The sequence below is a fragment of the Sus scrofa genome, chromosome 4, assembly GCF_000003025.6.
Source record: "Sus scrofa isolate TJ Tabasco breed Duroc chromosome 4, Sscrofa11.1, whole genome shotgun sequence".
NCBI lineage: Eukaryota > Metazoa > Chordata > Mammalia > Artiodactyla > Suidae > Sus > Sus scrofa.
This window is the reverse complement of record NC_010446.5, coordinates 95186614-95211098: the sequence shown is the minus strand read 5'-3', so window position 1 is coordinate 95211098 and position 24485 is coordinate 95186614. Positions and strand designations below refer to the sequence as shown.

Here is a 24485-nt window from a genome sequence, read left to right as displayed (position 1 = left end):
ACTCCTCCCCCCCCCCCCACCCAATTGTATTCCGAGGAAGAGCAGCCGGAAAAGCCTCCGCCTGCTCAGCCCAGGATAAGCGAGAAGCTAGTTGCTTCATGCAGCCAGCTCGTTGAGCCCCAGGAACCTCCGTGACGGCCGGCACGGCAGCACCCAAGGCCGCAAGCACAACCTGGGCTCAGCTCCAGCTGGGGGCGGGCGGGGCGGGGCGGGGCGGGGAGGGATCGGCTTCAGCACCACGGACAGCGCTCAGCCCGCGGCCCTCCAGCCTGCGGCGCGCTCCCACCACTTTAGGCGAGCCGGCGAGCTATGCCAGAGGCATGGCCTGGCGCTCTGGCCCCATGGCGCTGCTCCTCAGCATCGGCCTCCTCGGGCTGTGCTCAGGTAAGGACAAGTTTCCGCGCCCTGTCTCACCCGGGTCAGGCTCGAAGGTGGAAGGGAGGGATCCCTAAAGCGGGGAGTCTACTGGGGATTATAGGAGAGAACCTCTGGACTGCAGGGAGTACCTGGGAAACTGAACTGGGAGGAGGACAAACCCAAGTGATGCTGGGAAGAGACGGCAACCTGGGCAGTGATGGTGGGGAGGGGGTGAAAACAGAGAGGAAGGAGGGAGGCGTGTCGTCGTTCCCCCCCTCCCCCCGCTTTCTGGGGTGGCAGGAAGGGGAGACTCTGTAGCTGAGATGCCATTTGGCTTCTTGTGAAACATTATATCAAGAAAATGTACCTGGTTCAGCACCGTCCCTTGGCTCCCCATCATTTCCTGTCCTTCACGTTGAACTCCTGATCTTGCTCACTCCACAGAGGCAAGGCGGGAAGGGGAGAGAAGGACTTCTCAACTCCCTTGTAGGGTGGACAGGAGACTCGGAAGGGAAGAAGCTTTGCCAGGCTGAGAGCCAGGGAGGAGTCTCTGAGGGGTGGGATGCATTCGTGCAGAGTTGCAGAAGGCGATAGAGTGGGGAAGGAGATGGGCTTTCCATACCTGCCTGCAGTCTCATGAGAGGTGGGCTCCGTATGCATGGAACTGGGGACTAAATATATGCCCTGAACCATGGCTCTGGTAGCCAGTACCTTTGGGGGGAGAGGGGTGTCACAGTCACAGCCACATGTAGAGGCACATAGTGTTGCTTGCACACGTAGATGGGCACTGACTGAGGAAAGAGGCTGTGCGATGGGACATGAATAACTGTTCCCCTTCCACCATCCTCCAAAGCCTTCCTTGAACTATACGTATCTTCCAGGAGAAGCCATGGAGACAGAAATCTCAAGGCTTTTGAAACCATCCTCTGAGACCTTGCAGAAAGGGCAGGTCTCCACTAATCCTTGCAGAATGAGTTCTTATTTTATTTTTTAAATTATTACTATTTTTTTGGCTGTGCCTAGGGCATGGGGAAGTTCCTGGGCCAGGGATCAAACCTGCACCATAGCAGTGACTCAGGCCACTACAGTGACAACACTGGATCCTTAACTTGCTGAGATACCAGGGAATTCCCAGGATGGGTTCTTAGTCTGGAGACGTGTGTGGAGGTGCTGTCTGGGCTCCTTGGTCGGTGGTCTTAGAGAGGGACGTCTCTGTGAGGGGCTTCCATGGGGTAACCTCCGCATTTTGCTATATCTTTAGGGATGGAGCACTGGGAAGCTATAGCCTCCTGTCTGGGCCTGGGTTGTCATACTTACCTAAGGAGAGTGGGATCCTGGGTGGGCCTACATACTTACCTCCTGCCCTCTTCCCCCCAACGCCCAGGAGTCTGGGGTACAGACACAGAGGAGCGGCTGGTGGAGCATCTCCTGGATCCTTCCCGCTACAACAAGCTTATCCGCCCAGCCACCAATGGCTCTGAGTTGGTGACAGTACAGCTCATGGTATCATTAGCCCAGCTCATCAGTGTGGTGAGTTGGGGGTCCTAAACTTTCTGCCCAGCTACTGACATCAGCAGAGCCAGACTGTGTTTGTGCTTATTCTTCTGGAGGTCCCAAGGCTTGAGGAAGTGTGGGAGGGAGCATGGGTGCTGTAGGGGACCCACAGGCTTGTGGGGGTGGAGGAGGCTTCTCAGCAGCTTCTCTTCTTTCCTGCAGCATGAGCGAGAGCAGATCATGACCACTAATGTCTGGCTGACTCAGGTTAGTGCTCTTTCTGCCCAAACCCCTGGGCTTCTCTTTCTTCCTTTTTTTCTTTTTCCCCTTCCTTCCTTCCTTTTCTCTCTCTCTTCCTTCCTTCTTTTCTTTCTCTATTTTCTATCTCTCTCTCTCATTTTTTTAAAATATATGTGTTTCTCCCTCTTTCAGTCTCCCAAGGGAGGTAGAAACGTGTAGACTTTGGAGTCTTAAATAACTGGATTTGAAGCTTGGTTCTTTCACTCACCAGCTCTGTAACTTTGAATACATGAAACTCTGCAAGATTCATTTTCTCATTTGTAAAATGTTGATTCTAATATCTTGGCTCAGCTGTGCAAATTAAATGAGAAAGCTGTATTTGCTGGGCAGAGACGTCACTGTGGGAAGGCAATAGCTTTTAAAAAACTTCCTCGAGCCAGAGAGGCGTCCTCTTGTCCTTGCCCTTGACCTTGAGGCCCTCCCAGGTCAGAAGTTGGTGCTACTTCCCTCTCTTTTTCCCAGGAGTGGGAGGATTATCGCCTCACCTGGAAGCCTGAGGAATTTGACAACATGAAGAAAGTTCGGCTCCCTTCCAAACACATCTGGCTCCCAGATGTGGTCTTGTACAACAAGTAGGTGGAGGAAGGGGAGGCTGGGAGACCCCGGGAGTGCTCAGGTCTTGGGGAAAATAAATCAGTTCATACTGGGGGGAGAGAAGAGACTTTTCATTAGCGAAGACCAGTCACAACCCAGATGGACAGACCCAAACCAGTGAAGTATAATATGGGCAGCCCCCTCCCAGCCAATTAGGAGCCCCAGTGTTTGGAGCTGCAGTGGGATATAAACAAGGACTGACAGCCCCCAGTGCCTAAACTAACTGAAGAATAGGCTTTCCTGGAGGATTGGGCAGGATCAAAGAACTTGGGAGGTCCCAGTTTCTCCTCCAGCTTCTAGCCCCTCTCCTGTAAAAATCCCTCTTAATTCCAAGATCCAAGGCCACTGATGGGACCATCTCCTGCTCCCACCTGCCCCTGTCCCCCTCCATTGCTTGGGGCACCTCCCTCTGGCCTCCCTGGCTCCCCCCACTACACCACCTTCATGTGGAACCACCAGCTTACACAATGCATGACAAGTAGCAGACGTGTTTCCCCCTCTCCATCCACCCTCTTCTGTCTTTGAGGCATCCCTCAGGTACACCTGCTTTCCCCACCCACCCCGATCCCCTTCTTGCTCAGTTCCTGCTCCTCCTCCCTCTATTCCCGGATGGTTACCTCTTCCCATATCTCCCCTTGGCTTTTGTCTCTTCCCACTCAGGGCTGGGCTGATGGGTGGGATGGAGGAATGCTTCGGCCACCTCTGACTGTGCTTATCCCTTGGCAGCGCTGATGGCATGTATGAGGTTTCCTTCTATTCCAATGCCGTGGTCTCCTATGATGGAAGCATCTTCTGGCTGCCGCCCGCAATCTACAAGAGCGCCTGCAAGATCGAAGTAAAGCACTTCCCCTTTGACCAGCAGAACTGCACCATGAAGTTCCGCTCGTGGACCTATGACCGCACGGAGATCGACCTGGTGCTCAAGAGTGACGTGGCCAGCCTGGATGACTTCACACCCAGTGGCGAGTGGGACATCGTGGCACTGCCCGGCCGCCGCAATGAGAACCCCGACGACTCCACTTACGTGGACATCACATACGACTTCATCATCCGCCGCAAGCCCCTCTTCTACACCATCAACCTCATCATCCCCTGTGTGCTTATCACCTCACTAGCCATCCTTGTCTTCTACCTGCCATCCGACTGCGGTGAAAAGATGACGCTCTGCATCTCCGTGCTCCTGGCGCTCACCGTCTTCTTGCTGCTCATCTCCAAGATCGTGCCGCCCACGTCCCTTGACGTGCCGCTTGTGGGCAAGTACCTCATGTTCACCATGGTGCTTGTCACCTTCTCCATCGTCACAAGTGTGTGCGTGCTCAATGTGCACCACCGCTCACCCACCACGCACACCATGGCGCCCTGGGTCAAGGTCGTCTTCCTGGAGAAGCTGCCCACGCTGCTCTTCATGCAGCAGCCCCGCCACCGCTGTGCCCGCCAGCGCCTGCGCCTGCGGCGGCGCCAGCGTGAGCGCGAGGGAGCCGGCGCCCTCTTCTTCCGAGAAGCCCTGGGCGCCGACGCCTGCACCTGCTATGTCAACCATGCGTCGGTGCAGGGCTTGGCTGGGGCCTTCGGCGCTGACCCGGCGCCGGTAGCAGGCCCAGGGCGCTCCGGGGGGCCTTGTGGCTGCGGCCTCCGGGAGGCGGTGGATGGCGTGCGCTTCATTGCAGACCACATGCGGAGTGAGGACGACGATCAGAGCGTGAGTGCGGCAAAGGGACTTGGGCGTGGGATGCTGGGATGCGGGGATGCAGGGCCCTCGGGATCTGCGCAGACACGAAGAGCTAATCGGAGTGCTGGATGCGGCAGATGCTAGTCCAGCCTGGGTGCTGCGGACCTGGGTGCTGGCGTGGGCTGGTGTGGGCTCGTCCTTGGCTCCTGGGAGGCCACGCTGCCTAAGTTGGAGTCGATACAGGATGACCTTGAGGCTTCCTGAGGACTAGTATCTAAAGTGAAATACAACTGGGGCACCATTAGTGTTGTTTGCATCGGGAGGGCAGCCAGGAAGGGGAGGATGCCCTTCTGCCGGTGCAGCTGCCCTGCGGCTGTGACCCCCAGAGGACCCCTCCCCCCTCTGCTGCTTGTATTCCCAAGCCCACGCTGTTAAGCAACAGCTCTTGGCACAGATAGAGATGGGTCCTTTGTGTGCCCCATGTAGGGGGCAAAATTGAGGGCAGTAGAAAGTGTGTATGGGAGGGGTGAGGGATGGTTAAGAGGTTCCAGGAGCCCCTGGGAGAAGACGGAGGCCCAAATCAATAATCTTTTCCTGCTCTTCTGGGTCTCCAGGGGACTGGCCTCATGAAATATTTATAGGGGTGGAGGCAAGGGCTTCCTAGAGCTTTCTGCGTACCCAGAAGGGGACTCCTTGAGCACCAAGCCAGGGGATGGGGGAAGCAATCCCCACCCCCACTTTGGTGTATGCTGGCCCCATCCAGCAGTCAGTCTTTGGGCACCTGGCTGCTTCCAGGCTGTGGCTCAGCTGTTGCCGTGGTGACTGGTTCTGTTTCCACTGGGATGCAGCCATTCTGGCTTGGGGGGTGAGGAAGGGTAGGCTCCTGCACTACTATTTTGGGGAATGGAATACCTGATGTTTCTATTCCTTGGGAGGTCAGGATATGAGGCCGGAGCTGAGGCTTGATCCAGGGAGCAGGTTATGGTCCTGCTGGAAGAAGAGGGGGACCAAGGCATGAGAGGATGGGTGGGAGCCTCGAAGGTAGCTGAGGTCAAGTGGGAGATGCTGGTGGTGCAGGGGCTCTGCCAGCTGCATCACTGCCTCTTCTTCCCTTGCTGCAGTCCACTCATGTAATGTGCACTTGCTGAGCTAGGTGATGAGGATGCGATGACCTACTTGGATGCTACACAGGCATTTCGAACTAAACTTGTCCAAAGCTGAATGCTTGGTCTGCATCGCCACCACCAACTTGCTCCTCCTCCAATCACCCCATCTTTTAGTAAATGACATCACCATCCACCCAGTGGTTTAGACCAAAGACCTGAGCGATCCTTGACTTCTCTCTTTCTCTCTTATCTCCCTCACCATCCAAATCATCAGAAGTCTTATCCTGTGTGCCCAACTTCCGAAATAATTCTCAGCTTCATCCTTTATTCACCATCTCCATGCTACCTCCCTGGCTGAGGACCTTCATCAGCTCTTGCCTGGACCAAGGCAGAGGATCCTAATGGCCTCCCTGATTCAGCTCTTGGGCTTCTTTATTCAGTCAGTGTCTCCTTCCTCGTGCTTGGGTCACTAGCTTATCTGCTCCACTGTTGTAAGCAAGCTAAACCTTTTCCTGCCTCAGAACCTTTGCACATGTTCACCCCTCTGTTCAAACTGCCTTTTTCTTTTTTCCTTTTTTTTTTTTTTTTAGGGCCACACTGGAGGCCTAGAGAGGTTTCCAGGCTAGGGTACAAGTCAGAGCTACAGCTGCTGGCCTACACCACAGCCACAGCAATGCAGGATCCGAGCTGCATCTTTGACCTGCACCACAGTTCACAGCAACACCAGATCCTTAACCCGCTGAGCAAGGCCAGGGATGGAACCCATGACTTCATTGTTCCTAGTTGGATTTGTTTCTGCTGTGCCACGATGGGAACTCATTGAACTGCCCTTCTTTTTTCCCTTTAAAAAATTACTATTCCTATTATTAACTTTTGCTTTACTATTTGAGACTGAGTTGTGGCCATAGTGATCTTTTATCGCAAATACTTCAGCTTGTCTCTCCTGCGAACAGAGGTACTGTCTAGCATAACTCAGGCTCAGTGATCAAATTCAGGAAATTTAGCATCAGTGCAATATCTCTATCTGATATAAAGTCCATACTAAAATTTTCTCAATAATCTCAGTAATGTCCTTTGTAGCATCCCCTCCACCCTGATCCAGAATTTTGAATTGCATTTAGTTGTTCTGTCTCTTTAGTGTCCTTCAATCTGGAGTGGTTGCCTTTCATGGCATAAAGATTTTTGAAGGGTACAGGCCAATCGAAGGTCCCTCGTTTGCATTTATCTGATTGTTTCTATCTTCAATTTATTCTCTCTTTCTCGATTATCAGATTTTTTTTTTTTTTTGGCTTTTTAGGGCCACCCCTGTGGTATATGGAGGTTCCCAGGCTAGGGGTCCAATCAGGGCTACAGCTGCCAGCCTACACCGTAGCTCATGGCAATACCAGATCCTTAACCCACTGAGCGAGGCCAGGGATCAAACCCGCAACCTCATGGTTCCTAGCCAGATTCGTTTCCATTGCACCACAACAGGAACTCCCTCACTTATCAGATCTTAACTTAAATGTCACTTCCTCAAAGAGTCCTCGCCAGATCACACCCTTGAATCTTCCACTCCACTTCTCTGTCTCATGCCTTTGTTTCCACATGAGCACCCACCAGTTTTTAATTATTTAATTTTTACTTATTTTGTGTCCATCTCCCTCAGTAGGCTATAAATAGTGGATGAGTTTGTCTTGCTCTGCACATCCCAGTGCCCAGCATGGCGCCAGGTACATAGTAGGCACAAGTGTGACACAAATGAGTCATCATCAGCTGCCGACTAAAGGCAGGTGCGCAGTTGTCTCCTCCCCGTCCCCCCGCTGGCCCGACTACAGATGAACACGTGCACAAAAGTCCAGACTCGGGCTGGAGTGGAGTGGCTCTGAGTGGAGGCCAGTCCTTGTTCAGCTCCTGTGATTGGGACCCAGGTCTCATCCTCTGGGGCTGTTAGATGCTATTAGATGGGGCTCCCCTTGCCGTCATATAAGGAATGAGGCTGGCAGAAGCACCCATGCATTCACTTATTCAACAACCATTTACTGGAACTCTGTGTTGGTGATGCTGAGATTACAGAGATTAATCAGATCGGGTGCATGTAATTTAGGGGCTTCAAGCGTCAGTGTGTGTGTAGGGGGTGGGGACAGGCATACAAACAGAAATGATAATACAGTACAGTAAAAATACCACGATAGAGATATGAACCGAGTGCTGAGGGAACCCAGAGGAAACAGGGGTTCGTTCTGATCAGGGAAGCCCTCATAGAGGAGGTGACATTTGATTTGGGCTTTGAAGGATGAGTAGGAGTTCACAGGAAGTGATTGGGAGGACTGGAATTGTCGACAGAAAGGAAATCCAAAGGCACAGAGACCTGCGAGGACAGACCAGAGTTTGCTAAGGCTGGGACAGAGGGTGTGAGAAAATAGGAGCTTAGCTCATATTTGTGGTGGGTGGGTCTTGATTCTGGACCTAGGAGTTTGGGGTTTTTTTGGCCATGCCCGCAGCTGGTGAAAGTTCCCGGGCCAGGGATAGAACCCACACCATGGCAGTGACCCAAGCCACTGCAGTGACAATGCCGGATCCTTACCCTGCCGCGTCACAAGAGAACTCCTAGACTTGGGAGTCTGGATGGCTGCTGAAGGCAGTGAGGCCACTGGAGGCTTTGAAGTGGGCGAGATTGGAGTTGTGCCTTGGAAAGGTCACCCTGGGGTCATGGAGGGAGAGAAGTGATGTGTGCTGGGAACTGCTTCTGCCCAATCCACTCGCATCCTGTGTCATGTGACTGATACCTGGGTCTCTTCCCTCTCCTCCGTCCAGGTCAGTGAGGACTGGAAGTATGTCGCCATGGTGATCGACCGCCTGTTCCTCTGGATCTTTGTCTTCGTCTGTGTCTTTGGCACCATCGGCATGTTCCTGCAGCCTCTCTTCCAGAACTACGCCACCGCCACCTTCCTCCACGCAGACCACTCGGCTCCCAGCTCCAAGTGAGGCCGTCCCCAGCTCCATGCTCCTTCACCCCTCTGCCCTCTGTCTTACTATAGTTTCAGGTGGATGAGGGACACGTGAGCTCCCAGGAAGAGGGGCGCTGCCCCCACAGGCCCAGTACCTCGAGTCCCTCCCCCCTCCCTTCCCCCACACCCAGCCCAGGCCGACCTGGAGGCTGGACCGGCTGCTCTCTCCTCTTGTACTGACCCAGGCAGTAGTGTTGCTGCTGGAGGATGAAGGCTGAGAACTGGAGGACGGAGACGTCAGAGCCTTCCACCCTGAGGAAAGTGGGATGGGGAAGGGGCCAAGACGGGGGCAGAGTCTCTGCTGCCTCCACATCCCAGGAGAAGGGGTGTGTGGGAGGAGGTGCTGGGCTGGCCCGATGCCACAGCAGCTCAGAAGGGAGGAGCAAGAGGAGAGAGGCTTGGGTGTGAGCTGATGTCTGCCCCTGCTTAAGCGGACAGCAGCTCGTCGGCTGGGCCTCATGGTGGGCAGTGGACCCCCCGTCAGGAAGTTAGGCTGGCTCTGTGGTCAGCGTCCCGGGGGAGGCTTCCAGCCCAGCCCCACAGCCCCTTGCTTCAAAGGGATCCAGAGCTCAGCCCCAGGTCCCCTTCTCCCAGTGAGTAATTCTCTGTATCCCTAGATTTCCCTTCCCTTCCTTCCTTGCTCAGGCCAGGGCAGTGAGGGGCAGGGCTGGGTATTAGGAGAGCCTCTGAGTTCTGAGTCTTTGGGAGACCTGCTTGGAGCTTGAGGGCCAAATTCTTGAACTTGGGTGAATTCAAGCTCACAGCTGCTTCCCCCCGCCCCACACTTCCTCCCCGCCCCCCATCCCCACTCCCACCCCTAGTGCCACCAATTTGAATAGACTAGTTGTTGAGTAGGTAAACTAAGGATGTTAGCTTTAAGCAGGCCCAGCCCTTTCGCTCGAGGCAGAGCAGGCTGGGCAGGACGGGGCTGGCTGTGGAGGCTGGCCAAGCAGGGTGTGAAGGGCCAGGACTCTGCCACATCAGCACAGCTCCTGTCCCGTCCTTCTGCTTCTGTTTCTGGCTCCAAACTCCCTGCTCTGGCCCCTCCCCTGCCCCCTCCCAACCAAACCTGAGCAGGGTTGAAGCAGAACTTCAGAAGGACAGGTCTCCTGCTGCCTGTCTGCACAGAGGGCACAGCCTTAGGCTTCCTGTCCTGTGGGTCCCTGGAGGCTGTATCCTGATGCTGCTCCAAGGGGTCGGCTGGAGGCCAGCTGGCCTGTTCACCCAAGAAACAGACCTCTTAAGGGATCTCCTTGACCCCATGACCGGCTCTGATGTGATCCCAGCCTGGGCTCAGCGCCAGGCCAGCGGGTGATGGGTCACAGAGGGTCCATCTGCCAAGGGAACCCAAGGGGCCTGCCCGACACAGACCCGTGCTGTCCTCTGGAGCCCGATGGATGCCTGCTTCTTCTTTGGGCACAGCAGAGCTGGACGGGGACCAGAACCCAGATTCAGGCCCTGACTCTGCCTCTTACTCAGCCACCTCGCCCAAGTCTCTTTGCTGTGCGAGGCCTCGCTTCCTTATCTATAAGACGGGGATAGTAAGGCCCCCTTCGTGGGGCAGCTGCGAGGAAGGAGTGACATTTGGGAAAAGGCCCTGCAGCTGTACCTGGCACAGAGTAGATGCTTCGAGAACGTCCTGAACGTTGAGTCTGGTCAGAGCTCAAGGGCACAGCCCACCTGCCTGTCATGTCAGTCCCCCTCGCAGACCCACCGTTGCCCTTGAGCAATCAGCCTCCCAAAACTGGGCCTGGGTCTGGGGGAGCTGGCGCTGGAGAGGGAATGCTGGTGGGTCACCACGGGGCTGCCCGCTGGAGTAGCACACTCGGTTCCCGGGCTGAGCTCCAGCTCGGTCCTTCTACTCTTGGGTCCTCCAGCTCTGGCCTCCCTTCTGGATCGGCTCTTCCTGACCCCAGCGAGTGCTCAGGGGCGGGGGGGGGGGGGCGGGCAGGTGATCTAACCCCATCCTGGCTGTGGGAGAACGTCACTGGGACACGAAACCTGGTATAAGATGAGTCCCAGTGCATCTGCCACCTGCCAGAATGGGCTGGTGGACCTCTCTCTGGGGGTGAGTGTCTCGGCACCGTGGAGACACCCCTCTTCTAGAACAGCACATGGAGAGTTGCCTGAATTAAGCCTGGACCCACCTTGAACTTGTTGCCCTGAGGAAACGTCCCAGAACTGAAACAGCTAGGGGAAAGGAGCCCGTCCTCTGAAGGGTAGGTGCTGGCCCAGGGATCTCCCGGGCTCCTCACCAGGGCCTGGGCTGCTGGGGAGGCCCCGGCAGCTGCCACTTTTAGTACTTCCCACAAGTGGCTGTTGTCCAGGGAAGTCACCAGACCGTGCCAGGGGGGCTGCTGGAGAGCAGCTTGTCCAGTTCCTTGCCCTGACCCGCCTGACACACAGGAGGCCTGGGGATGGCTGCCTGACCTCATATAAGCACGTCCCTCTGAACTTGCTCGTCCTCTGTGACATGGGGCTGACGGAGCCGGCTGAGGGCTGCAGCGAGGAAGAGAGGGCTTGATGTATAAAGAGAAGGTTAACCGGGTAGGGTCCCTGGGGCCGTGCCATCCCCTCCATCACGGGGTGCAGCCCCCTGGGGACCGCGCCAGGGCCAGTGGGGAGGAGGGGAGATCAGAGGGGGAGCAAAGCGCTCAGGCAAGGAGTTACCACGCATGTCACTACAGAGTTGGAACCCTTGGGGCTTTGGGAAGCTTTGGCGAACCAGCCTCTTCCACTCTTGGGTCCTCGGGGCCCTCTTCTCTTGGTGTGGTCAGGGCAGGGGGCAGTCTCTGGAGAGAGCTGGGCGCCCAGCTCAGCGCGGGGCGGGACTGGAGGCCCCAGATCTGAAGGCGGAGGGAGATCCTGGCTGGAAACCTGAGCAAGGCGGGCTTGAGAGAGGCCACTGAGGAAACGGTTGGGATTGTCTTCATTCAGAGGCAGGAAGGCCACAGGCCCTCTGAGACCCATGTTTGGTTTTTGGTTTTGTTTGAAAAGAGGGCACAAAAGGCTCTGCTTTGGACGGCTGGCACTGTGGCGGGAGGAAGGCGGGCTTCTGGCTGTGAGAGATCGAGCACTGGCCCAGCTGGCACCAAGTTACTGCAGATTTAAAAGCCAATAAGACGCAGGCTGGCCCCCGCTGGCGTTTTTTTTTTTTGGGGGGGGAAGGTCCCTGCAGGAAGGGCAAGGTCGTTTCCTTCGAAGGCAACAGGGAGGAAGGGGGGCTTTGAGTCCTGTTCTGCGGCTCCTCCCAGCCCCAGCGTTGGCTGCTGTGTGCCAGCGGCTGCCCTGGGCCAACTACTTCACACACGCTGTTTATGCCTGGCCACAGTCCGGCAGGGAAGGGGCCCCTGTTAACCAGAAGAAAACAAGGCTCAGAGACACCAAGAGGGAGCTGGTGAGTAGCGCTGGGTCTGAAACCCAGCCCTGACCCTAGAGGCCAGGCTCTGCGGCCTTGGAGGCAGAGTAGGGAGAGAGCTTCTCGGGTCAGATGTGAGGGGCACGCAGGGTCTCCTCTGAATTCCCTCCCTGCTCGGTTCCAGCTGTCACCTCCTGATCAGGGGCAGCGTTGGGCTGGCGTCACAGCATCCCTCACAGGCCAGTCGCCCACGCAGACTAGACAAGAGACTAAGCCCCCAGCGCTCAGTGTTCACCCCACAGGCCTTGGGCTCAGTGTGACAGTCACATGGTTCCTCAGGGACTGTGGGTCTAGGATCTATTAGGACACCTCGCTCACCTGCCCACAGTGCCCCGTCCCCCACACTGGCCTTGGCCACGCCTCCTGTCTGTGCTCCTGGAATATTTGCACCGGTCTGGCCCACTCCAGGCCAGCCTCATTAGGAACTCAAGATTCTCATAAAGAAAGTTGTTTCCAAGGATGTCTTATGTCTCTGTTATATTTGGGGGGCGAGGCGGGAGGGAAATCCCCACAGGCCAGGGTTGGCGGATAAGAGAAAAGCGGCGAACGCTGGGGAAATCATGAGAGGTTAAAGGCATTACAAGAATCTAAAGCAAAAGATCTGTGGTGACATCAAAGAGGGCAATTGAGTGCCTTACAAGTCCATTCATGAAATGGCTCCTGGGGAAGCCTTCTGTAGAGGTGGGGACCTGGAGGACAGGGTGGCCAGGGCCTTGTCCCAGCCCCTGCGCTCCGGGAGGTCAGGGCTATCTGTGGAGCACCGATGTGATCCGGGCTCGTGTTCAATTGTGCAGGATGCACGGCAACTGAGAGGCAGAGCTGGAGGAAACCCGTCTTGGGCTCCGTGAGGCAGCCTCGTTTCCCAGCCCACCCGGAGCTGGTGGCGGGGTGACACGTTCTTATCGTGTTCTTACGTCATGCACTCACCTCAGGTCTGAAGCGATCAGTCCTGGATGCTACGTTTCCCTCCAGGTGGGACCAGATGACGGAGAACAGAGGACAGGTGCTCAAGGATCCTGGTGCTTCATGGCAGGTGGCGACACGGTCCTTGGCTGTCTGTGAAAACTGTTCAGCTCGCTCAGTAGTGTATTTCACCAGACTACGAGCAACACCCGTGCAGAGTTCTGGGCCCTAACAAATGTGCTCCCTAACACGGTTGCTGGCCCTCCTGGCCTCAGCTGTCCCATCTGTACAGCGCATGAGGGGAGAGGTTTCCTTAGGACTTAGGAAGCCTCGCTGTCAGTTCATGTCCTCTGGCGTGGTATTTTCACAAGGTCAAGGAAGAGTCTTGTAGAAGAAAGTCTGGACTAAACTGCAGTGTGGAAAAGCTGTGTGTTTTCTTTGAAATCAAGATAGGGAAATATTCTGGATGCCATCTATGAGGTAAAAAGCAAACGGCCTGTCTTCTAAGATGGCAGCCAAGCCACTTCTGATCCAGGCTGTAATTTTTTTGCCAAATATGCACTTCCCTGAGGGTAAAAGAGCTGGGGGTGGAAGGTTGTAGAAAGCCCTCCAGGTGAGCTGGGGTTGCAGATGGGATCTGGGATGCGGTCTCAAGGGTCGCTTTCCTAACCTGGGCCTTGAAATCTTGCATAGCAAGTCTGGGGAAAAATATTTGATGGTGGGCTCTGATGGGGAAGGGGAGCGAGGAGCTGGGGACGTGACGAGAGGTGGCCGGATGTACCCCGTGCATCAGACACCAGCTCACCTCCCAGGCAGTCCTCTGACAGGCTCCGCTCTACAGGCTCACGGAGACCCTCTCCCCAGGTTCTATGTCAGAAGCAGCCACCAGAAATTCCATGGGCACAGCTCCCTCCGTCCCCACGTCCTCGTCCCCCAAGAAACCAAGACTTGAGGCTTTCTAACAATTCAGATTTTTCTTTTTTTTTTATTTATGAGGAATGTATATTGTTAAGTCACTTTACCAAAGGACACACAGAAGCAGAATCATAAAACTGACTGCGGCCATCGTGGCACCCAAGCCTCTGCTTGGGCTTTTCTCTACTCCGCACTTGGAGTCACTATCGAGACCCCAAAACCCACAAGGTCTCCTCAACGTGGGTAAAAGAAATAGCTTGCAGCGGTGACAATTTTTACAAGTGATTATATTCAAAGAATACACAATAGCCACAGTTTAGACAAATCAACTACAAAGATCATTAAAAAAAAAAAAAAAAAAGCTGGGGGGGAGAAAATCCTGCTTATCAAAAACAAAGATTGGACGAAAAAGTGAAGCGCGCACTCTGGGTGGGAGCTCTGCCTCCTCCGTCTCTGTGACTCGAGGGGCATTGGGGGGTTGCGGGGGCGGGGGGCAGCCGTGCAGGGCCTGACACAGGCTTGTTTCCAGCAGATGTTGGCGGGGGTTGGGGTTACAGGGAAGCCTTGTTCTCTTCCTACAGCAAAAACTGAATACTGTCAGCTTGCTAGACAAGATCCTGGGCAGGCGGGGGCTTGGCCGCCTTGAGAGCACCCGTGCTCCCGGTGTCAGGAAAGACAGCACAGCCTGCGCTCTGCAGGAGATGCTAATGCCCAGGATGGCCCGGCGGGGCCCCACATGCCGAGAATCAGTAGGCAACACCCTTCCAGGCCCAAGAACCAGGGAGATGAGCTGCCTCCCGGGGCAGGGCTGACAGCACGTGCCTTCAGCAGGTTTGCAGGGCTCGGGGGGCAGGCCCCCTCCCCCGCAGAAGACGGGCACCGTTTCCCTCCAGGTTCCTTGGGACACTTTGGAGTTCCACAAAGACACCCTTAATGTATTTAAAAATTTGTTGTCTCCTTTTGGCCGAAAGTACAGAGAGAACAGTAGCCACAAGAACAAATGCACGGACATGGATGCACCTACTGCTGAAGAGCTGGGACGCACGGAGGGTTAAGAGCCGTCTGTGGGGGTGGGGGGGGGGCATGGGGAGCGGCTGAGGGCACCAGCTCGGCCCGTTCACAGATAAACGCAGAGGAAACATCCAGAGGAAAGAGGCAGGCTCAGGTTTGGAGGGGGCAGGGCCTCTGTACTTCTCTTGAGCACGTCTGGCTGGCTTAGGCCCAGGGCCAGACGCCACGGAAAGACAAGGGTCTGACCACACGAGCGTCCACGGCAGCTTCGAGTGTAGGCCAAGGGGTTTGGGACACCCTCCTTTTCCACCTAACGACTGTTGACTGTCAACCCTATAAAGATTCCCCAGCAGGCAGGGAGGCCGCAGGGCTGCCACCTGCCCACTAACAACCTGCTGAAGCTATTGGGGAAGACAAAAGCACTTGGTTAATCAAAGAGAAAAAATTACGTCTGAGTTTCTTATCTGTGCGGCTGTTAAGGATCAACATCCTTTAAAAACTCCCAATGTACCCATGACTCAGTCACCTTCCCTCGGTGTCACCATCATGAGAAACATGCCAGGTGGAACAGTGATGTGACCTAACATGATTTTATTCTTGCTGAGTCCTGATTATCTGAGCAGAGACGATTTACACTTTAGGATTCCTCCTGGATGTTTTCCTACCAGTGGTGGGGGGTCGATGGCCCTACTCCCTCCGGCGGTGGGACACGCATCCCTAGAAATGCGTCAGGAGGAGGGGCAGCTGGGAGCTTGGCAACACTTCGCTGTGCGACTGCCTCCCTGGCAAGCGGTTGGTGCCACCCTGCGGGGCAGGCCTCCTCTCTTACCTGGGCAATTCCTGCAGCCCAGTCTGGCCGGCCCCAGCCTCCCCTACCGCCCGGGGACAGGACGCGCCTCCCCACTTCCCCAGCAGCAGCGTCCTGCCTCTGGGCCCCTCCTGAGCTGGCTAAAGTGCAAGATCCAAAGATCGCTGAGCATTATCTGCAGATTCTGACTGCACTTGGCACCAGTCACAAACGGACTGCAGTTTTAAACTCCTGCCCTTAGAAGTGTTTCACCAAATTCTTTGAGTTCACCTCTTCACCCTCTGGAGGAAAAGGCAAAACTGGAGGGTGGATCGTGAGGAAAGAATCTCAGAAGGGGAGGAGGGGAAGCAAAGGGGCCTCAGCACGGACAAATGAAATCCTCAGTCCCTGGCGTGGTTCACACAGACTTGACTGGAGCCTACTCGAGACCACAAGAGGTCAGTGTAGCAAACACAGAGCGAGAGGAAACGCAAAGAACCCAAGAAGAACGGAGAGGAAGTAGCGGCAGGTGCTCAGTGACGGCTCACGCTCGGGCTGGAAAGAAGGAGCAACCCTCCAACCCCTCTTCTCTCCCCTGAGGTCTCTGCCTCTTGGCTTGGGAAGAGGAGGGGGCCAGCCAGACCCGGCCTCGTCATCCCAAAGAAAGCAGGACAGACAGGAACTCAGAGTTCTCAGTGTCGCCAATTGTGGTTCCATTAAAAAAAACAAAAAACAAAAAAACACAAAAAAAAAAAAGAAGAAGAAAACAACAAAAACCAAAGGAAAACAAAAGGCCCACCCCCCTGATCGATGTGATGAGGAATGCTACGACCTCTCCCTCACCCCAGTGTGAAACGCCCGACCCATCAGTCACTGCATCACATTACACTGGGCAGAGGTAAAAATTCTTCTCCTCCTGAGGTTTGCTTATCCAGTTCCCATAGCCCATGTCCCTCAGACTTTTTTTGAAGTAGTTCTTGGCTATCTCGTAGTCGCGGGCGGCTTTCTTGGCCTCACCATAGGAGAGTCTGAGTAGGTCCCTGCGGTACCGGAAGGAGCAGAGTTTCTTAAATAGAAGGAAAATGTTCTTTTTGGAGACTCGGGACAATTCATTCCGTGGCCTGGAGAAACGAGAGCGACGCAAGCCCTCATGGCTCACCTGGGATGGAACGGGGGGCGGGTGGGGGCCCTGGGCGGAGATGCGGGGGTGGGGGTGGGGTGGGGGCAGCTCTTAAGCTCTGGGGGGCTCGGGTTCGTTAACGTGATGGCCCTTGAGAGTCAGGCCAGGACACTCCCCGGCTCCTTACCCGTCCACGGTGCCTCTGGTCCCGTCTAGGATCTCCAGGTCGTAGCCATCGGCCAAACACCAGTTGACGCTCGTCTCCTTGGTCTTTCCCGACTGCCTTTTGGAATCATATACGCTGACTCGGCCAACCTAGGAATTCCAGGAGCGGTGGGAGAAAGATGGAAACCTGTCAGGGAAAAGCTTCTGAAACAGGGCCTCGAGGCTCGCAGGAAGGCGGGAGTGTGGGGTCATGACCCGCGCCCCCCCACCTCCAGGATTCTGTGTGGCTAAACCTCAGGTGTAAGAAGCTGACGTCCAGTCAAATGAATTCCAGACTAAGAGAAGGAAAGCCCTTGGTGGAGGAGAGGATGGGTTCTGGGGAGACCACCTAAGGGTCCCGTTGCCCACAGGCTTTTGCTCCACTGACAGCATTACTGGAAAAGGAGCACATGTCAAGGGAAAAATGGACGGGGTGAGAGCACCTTGGGGTGGTTGACGATAAAGGGGTACCGGAGTCCGTTCTCAAAGGCGCTCCCATCTCTTGTCACTCGGCAGCAGATGGCACGGGTCAGATGCCCTTGGCTGAAAAGGTAACCTGGGTATGAAAAAGAAACACACACCCCTGTGTTTGCACCAGAAGCTGTGAAGTGGCAGAGGTGTGTGGGGAGTGTGAAGGCACAGACAGAGACGGGGATGGAATCAGCTCCCTAGTTAGGAATCACTGTCTGACCGTGGCTGCCCAGGGATCAGCAAACATTTCAGCACAACATGTAAGGTTCCAGGGAAGGCCAAGGGCTGAGGAGAGCAAGGGAACTCAGACACTGCAGTTTTAAGCTGCTGTGTTTCTTTGACTCGTCTTGGAAGGACTTGCCTGGCACGTCATTACTTAGGCTCGCTGACTAAACCAACCTTCCAATCACAGCCAACTGGACACTCAGAGTCAATTATTCACCGTTGAGCTGAGCACACTTTGCAACGGGGAGACATCAGGTGAACAATGAAGCATGCGGGTGGCTGGGATGTGGGCACCAGAATGACCTTCCAAGAGAGGTCCTCACCCAGTGTCACGGATTTGAGATACACCGGCTGCAGGAAGTGGGTCAACAGCGCCCCCTGCAGGCCGAGCACGTTCCAGCGCAGGATTTTGTCACTACAGGACATGGTGCGGAGTCTCTCTCCCAGCCGAATGCCGTCCCACGTGGGCACAATGTCACTGGACTCCACTGGGATGGTGCCTTCCCCTGGTGAGAGAGGTGGGTCAGAGCTCCAGGCGCCACTGGACTAAGCCTCTCCCCAGCACGGGCCAGAGGCGACTCACTCACCTGTTCATGCATGTCATGGCACCTACTATGTGCTGGGCACTACGTTAGGTGCTAGGAAACAATGGTGAACAAAACCAAGTAAGATCCTTGCCTTCCTAGAAGGTTTACAGGGATGGGGGGATAAAAAGGGAATGGAACAGATGCTCAAGAAACCAACACACATTAAACATTCTAGATGGCCCTGAGAGAGCTATGATGGAGGGATGGCCGGGGGAACCTGCTGGGAAACGACTGTCCGGGGGCTGAGAGGCGAAGGAACTGCTGAGAAGGAGTGCTGCACACACAGAGAACAGCATCAGCAAAGGCCCTGCGGCGGCAAGGCATTGGCTGTCGAGGGAGCTGACAAAGAGCCAGTGTGGCTGAAGCGCAGGAGAGTGGCAGGTTTTGCTTTTACGACGAGTGCAGTGGGAAACCACTCTAGGGTGGTGGGGTTTTTGTTTTTAGTAAGCTTTTCTGAGATACAATCCGCCCATTGAAAGCATAGAATTCAATGATTTGCAGTGCAGTCCCAGAGTTGTGCAAACCACCACCACCACCGCAGACTTGAGAACACTTCATCACCCCAAAGAAACCTCCTGTCCCCCAGCGGTCACTCCCCATTCCCCGACCCCCTCCTCGCCAGCCCCAGCCGGCCACGAATTTACTTTCCCTTGCTATAGATTTGCCCGTCCGATACATTTCCTATCAGTGGCATCAGGTACTTCGTGATCATTTGGGACCAGCTCCTCTCCCTATGATGTTTCCCAGGCGCATCCGTGTTGCCGCATGTCATCTGTTACCCGTGCTCCATTCCTTTCTATGGACGAATAATACCCTGCTGTTTGGATATAGCTCATTTTGCGTATCCGTTCATCAGCCGATGGACGCTGGGGGTGTCTCCACTTCTAGGCTATTCTGAACCGTGTTGCTAGGAACATTCGTGTCTTGGGTTTTGGGTGGACGTATATTTTCCCTTCTCTTGTGGATGTACCTGGGAGTGAACTGCTGGGTCATGTGGTAGCTCTGTGTTCACACTTGGGTTTTGAGCAGTGTAGTGACAGGACCTGATTTTTCGTCTGAGGATCCCTCTGACGACTATACAAGAATGACCTTGAGGGACGAGGAGTGGACGTGAGGAGACAATAAGGAGACATCAGGGGACAGTGGAGGAGGAAGAGGGGGCAGGCGTGGCGTAGAATCAGCGCCAATGAGATGGGAGACGGGGCACTTGGCGCCCTCCTACCAAATCCTCAGGGCTTGGGTTCCACGTCTTTTTCTTTCCAGCCTTTCCTGAGGTGTCATCTCCATTTCCAGGGCTTCAAAGACCAACCCCAGGAGGAGGACTCTCAGACTCCTGCTTCCAGCTAGCCCTTTCCTCTGAGCTCTCCGTGGGTGCCTCTGCTTGGCTCCTATTTGATTTGGGGGCCCCCCTTAGCTACCTAATTCAAAATGGAATCCTGATCTTCCTACAGCTCTTCCCCCACCTGGGTCCTCCCTCTCCCTGTGAACAAGAGCCGAGTACCCCAGCAACCAATGGCACAAACCCGGCAGCCGTGCCCTGGCTGGGCCCGGGGCTTGGCAGAGCCTCTCTGGGAGAGGGAGGACGTGACACTCACCGTTCTCTACCTTGGTGCGGAGCTTGCCTTGCTTGGGGTTCTCAAAGACAGGGTAGTGGCGGGAGTCTGTGCTCTCCACAGCCCGGTCGCTGCAGGACTTGTCAAAGAGGGCACCATCCCCACATGGGGCCGTGCTGCAAAACAGGGGCATCTGCTCAAACCCAGCTGTGCAGATACATCTCTCCAATGTCCTGAGGCTCAAGAACAGAGCGATGCAGGGGAAGCACGGATTTTTTTTTTTTCTGAAGCCTACCACGGGCTACTGGAGTGGGCAGAACTGTATGCGAGTTATCCCAAACCAGGGCGTGGACCTCAAACGCAGAGGTGAGTGTGGCCCGTCGAACAGGCTCTGATTTGGGGACCAAGAAAGCAGTCAGATACTCAACTCTGGAAGCCCGGCACGGCCGGCTCTGGTGGCAACGCAGACTCTACTGACCTGATATAGAGATGGAAGGACACGGTCTTTTTTATTTGGAGCTTTTCTCCTCCCCTAGCGGGCTCAAATATGCTATCCTTCGCGGTGTGGGGATTGTATTTCATTAACTCGCTGTACAGAAACCTACAAGAAGAAAGTCTGGTTAAAAAGACAGGCTTGAGGAGTTCCCTGGTGGCTCAATGGGTTAATGACCCAACTGCTGTGGCAAGTTCGATCCCTGGCCCAGAAACTTTTTGGTGTGCCATGGGTGCAGGGGAAAAAAAAAAAAAAAAAGCCTGATTCTGGGAATAAGAGTTGCTTCTATAGTCTGATCCCAAGTAAGGAAAAAGCTTATTGGAGCAGATGGTTTCTCAGGTGAAAGAGATAGTGGGAAATTCTCCATGGGAGACCTCAACATTTTTTTTTTAATTTTTTTTTTTAAGGGCCACACCTGTGGCATATGGAGGTTCCCAGGCCAGCGTTGAATCTGAGCTGTAACTGCCAGCCTACACCACGGCCACAGCAACACCAGATCTGAGCTGCATCTGCACCTATACTGCAGCTTGCAGCAACGCCAGATACTTAACCCACTGAGCAAGGCCAGGGATCGAACCCACATCCTCATGGATACTAGTCTGGTTTGTTACCGCTGGGCCACAACAGGAACTCCAGACCTCGGCATTTCTTAAAGCTAAGTTGGCCTTTTACGTAAGTTCTGTTTCTGCCAAGAGCTCCTTGCTCTGGCAGCTACAAGGATTCTAGGGTAGAACAAATTGGCTCAAGGACCATAGGAAGCTGTTGCTTCTCTCCCTTCATAAATTAAAAGAATAGTGAACTGAGGAGAAAGCCGGCAGGACAGGGGTTGTTTATAGCTCCTCATATGGGAATGGAAGGCTTCCTCATTCCCACAACCCTGAAGATCAAAGGTAATTCTTAAAAAAGGGCTTGTGGGAGTTCCTGTCGTGGCTCAGCAGTTAACGAACCCAACTAGTACCCATGAGGATGCGGGTTCGATCCTGGCTTCACTCAGTGGGTTAAGGATCTGGCGTTATGAGCTGGGTAGGTCAAAGACGTGGCTCGGATCTGGCGTGGCTGTGGCTGTGGCGTAGGCTGGCGGCTACAGCTCTGATTCAACTCCCAGCCTGGGTCCTCCATATGCCACAGATGCGGGCCTAAAAAGAAAAGAAAAAGGACAAAGAAATAAAAATAAGAAAGGACTCGAGGTGGTGTTAGCAGGAAATGAGTGACTTAAACATAAACAGCAGGTGCGTAGTGGGTGCAGCCGGGTCATAGAAGGGACTGATCGTAGGACAGGTTCGAATGGGCGGGCGAGGCAAAGGCTGACGCCTCGTAGCGCAGGTCAGGTGGGTGGCAGAGCCACCCCGCTCTGCGCCGGGCTCACCTGATGAAGCCTCTCCGCGAGATGATCTCTGCATGGCAGTCATTGACCGTCTCTCCCTTGAGGCTCAGAGAATCTCCTTTCACACAGCGATTCCCTGGGAAGGTATTTAAAGCCAACGTGAAACTTCCAAAGGAAAACGATGATGAAGCGGGTAGAGGCTGTTTGTTCTGAAAGCCTGAAGGCGAACCGCCTCAACTTATCAGATCCTGACTCCTGTATTCCCTTCCCCAGGAGACGGGAACTCATTCCCCGCTGAATTAACGGCAGCTGAGATGAACTAAAGGCAGAGGCAGCCACCTGGGACCTCGGAGGCGCTTCCAGGGGAGTGCATGCCAGAGCCCACTTACCCGTCCCCAAGCTGACCACGACACCCAGGTCTTCAGAGTCTTTCTTCATGATAATGGCAGCCAGGATCTTTCGGCCAAGCAAGGAGGGTTGAAACTGTTGGTGAGGGCATTGAAGCACCGGTGGCTCAGCATGGCTATCTGGTCGTGGAAGGTGCTGCCCGTGAGAGGAAGCTGTAGGGACAAGAGGCCACATCAGGGCCACGGAGCCTTGGCTGCATCCGCCAATGCTTCCGAGTGGGCAGGGCCATGACATTCTACGCGATTTGTGGGTCATCTTTCCCCCTCTCACATCTAGTGTCCCAGTTCTGTGTTCTATTTAAGCTAACACGAAAGCCTAGGAATAGTTCACATGATAGCAAGAGCTGACTCCACCCAGACAGGAGTTAGCAGGACCCCCAAAAAAGAGAGCACCAAAAGTAGACGTCTTAACTGTCTTTGGCTGTGCTTCTGGGGACCTTGAGAGGAGGAGCATAGTTCTTCTGAGACTGGCCCCTGTCACTGGGGTTACCTCTGTGAAACCCATGCGCTCAGCCTTCTCGTTCTCCCCAATCAAGACGCGGAGGGCCGCATCTGCAGCTTCCTGCTTGCCTTGCTTCTTGCTGTGTGCGCAGACGGCTGGGAACCAGCGACCCCCAACTTTTGCTTGGTAAACGAACCTTGGGGAGGAGAAGCAGGGGGGGAATGAGACTTGCGCCTGACTGCGACAGCTATTCGGAAAGGGACTTTATTCGAGTTGTGGCCAGTTTTGCCAACACGTGGCCCCACCACTCTTCACAGTTTCCAACACAGCGCTTCCCAGAGTTTGGACATTAGTGAATCACAGTGTGATTTCTGCTAGACCTGGGTATCACTTGGGCCATCACTTAATATTTTTCTCTCAATGGACTCTTTTCAAATGTAAACACACTCAAAAAGAACACTTCTATCACTACTGTAAATGAAAAACCAGTATCATGTGTCATACATGGAAGGTGGCTATAAAACTGAGTGTGATTAAAACTTGTTAAATTCTGACAAGATATTATTGCCTATAAAGGCTCTAGGCCTGTCTTTACTCTAAAGAAGTTTTAGCAAGTATTAGGGTTTAAAGAAACGCGGAGTTCCTGTCGTGGCGCAGTGGTTAACGAAACCGACTAGGAACCATGAGGTTGCAGGTTTTATCCCTGGCCTTGCTCAGTAGGTTAACGATCTGGCGTTGCTGTGAGCTGTGCAGGTCGCAGACGTGGTCAGATCCCGCATTCCTGTGGCTCTGGCGTAGGCTGGCAGCTACAGCTCTGATTAGCCCCTAGCCTGGGACCTCCATATGCTGCGGGAAGCGGCCCTAGAAAAGGCAAAAAGACAAAAAAAAAAAAAGAAATGCTAACACCACAGGTGGACTGTCTTCTTAACCTATGCAGATAGGAGAAGGAATCATTTTCTCCCTCCTTGAATCACTGTTCCTGTAAAGCTGTCTGATTTTGTAAGTACTTGATTCCATTTCCTCATTCATCTCCTGATTAGCTCAAGAGGACTTACCCTGGAGAGGTCAGAGAGGCAAGGTCCGCCTTAGATCAGGGAACCACATTTTTATGAGGAGGTTATTTTTCGATTCCTAGAGGGCTTGCAGTGGCTAAAGGCAAGGGGAGTGCATCTGGGCCGTGAGCTCTGCCAGCGGGAAAGCGTGCAGGTGGAGCAGAGAGGCAGGCACCAACTGGGGGCGCCTGGGGTCCCCCTCCCTCCCTGGCTGGGGCTCTCCATGAAACAGAGAGAAGAGCAGGATGGAGCAAAATAGTTTGGGCAGCTACCAGACAAGGTTTTATGAATCCCAGCTTTCAACCAGATTTTATTATTATTATTATTTTTAATTTTAGGGCCATGCCTGTGACATATAGAGGTTCCCAGGCTCCCTAGGATCAAATCAGAGCTACAGCTGCCGGCCTACACCACTGCCACAGCAACTCTGGATCCAAGCTGCATCTGCAACCTACAGTCCAGCTTGCAGCAACGCTGAACCTTAACACACTGATAAAAGCCAGAGATCGAACCTGTGTCCTCAAGGAAACTAGCTGGGTTCTTAACCTGCTGAGCCACAGCGGGAACTCCTTCAATCAGATCTTTTTTTTTTTTTTTTTTTTTGATCTTTTTTAGGGCCGCACCTGCGCATATGGAGGTTCCCAGGCTAGGGGTCGAATTGGAGCTGTAGCCGCCGGCCTATGCCACAGCCACAGCAACACAGGATCCGAGCGTGTCTGCGACCTACACCACAGCTCACGACAACGCAGGATCCTTCACCCACTGAGCAGGCCAGGGATCGAACCTGCAACCTCATGGTTCCTAGTTGGATTCGTTAACCACTGAGCCACGATGGAAACTCTGCTCAACCAGATCTTAATCTGCTTTGGGGAACCCAGCCTGGATAATCCAATTGCATATAAACCAGTATCAATCAGTCCAGGCAATAAAAGGAATCAATCTTTACGTTCAACAATCCCAAGCGTCTTACTATTCCTTGCTTATCCTAAGCATCTGAATGCCTTTGCCCCTTTCTTTGATGATACCAAAAGGTTTGTGCAAGCCAGTGAGCTAAAGGTCAGTG

At 54.3% G+C, this 24485-nt stretch overlaps 2 protein-coding genes across 2 annotated transcripts in view; one reads left to right on the top strand and one right to left on the bottom strand.

The window, feature by feature from the left end:
- CHRNB2 (cholinergic receptor nicotinic beta 2 subunit) lies at nucleotides 15-14107 on the top strand. Its single transcript, XM_003125722.4, has 6 exons — nucleotides 15-384; nucleotides 1742-1887; nucleotides 2074-2118; nucleotides 2614-2723; nucleotides 3472-4444; nucleotides 8317-14107. Exons 1-6 carry the CDS (start codon nucleotides 321-323, stop codon nucleotides 8485-8487), a joined length of 1509 nt encoding a protein of 502 aa, XP_003125770.1. The 5' UTR covers nucleotides 15-320; the 3' UTR covers nucleotides 8488-14107.
- Nucleotides 13791-24485, bottom strand: part of ADAR (adenosine deaminase, RNA specific) — a 43079-nt gene continuing 32384 nt past the window's right edge. Inside the window, 10 exon segments of the mRNA XM_021089756.1 lie at nucleotides 13791-16665; nucleotides 16852-16979; nucleotides 17312-17424; nucleotides 17888-18070; nucleotides 19747-19880; nucleotides 20183-20305; nucleotides 21564-21657; nucleotides 21911-22006; nucleotides 22009-22081; nucleotides 22419-22566. Of these exon segments, the coding sequence (XP_020945415.1) occupies nucleotides 16428-16665; nucleotides 16852-16979; nucleotides 17312-17424; nucleotides 17888-18070; nucleotides 19747-19880; nucleotides 20183-20305; nucleotides 21564-21657; nucleotides 21911-22006; nucleotides 22009-22081; nucleotides 22419-22566 (1330 nt within the window). The 3' untranslated portion in view covers nucleotides 13791-16427.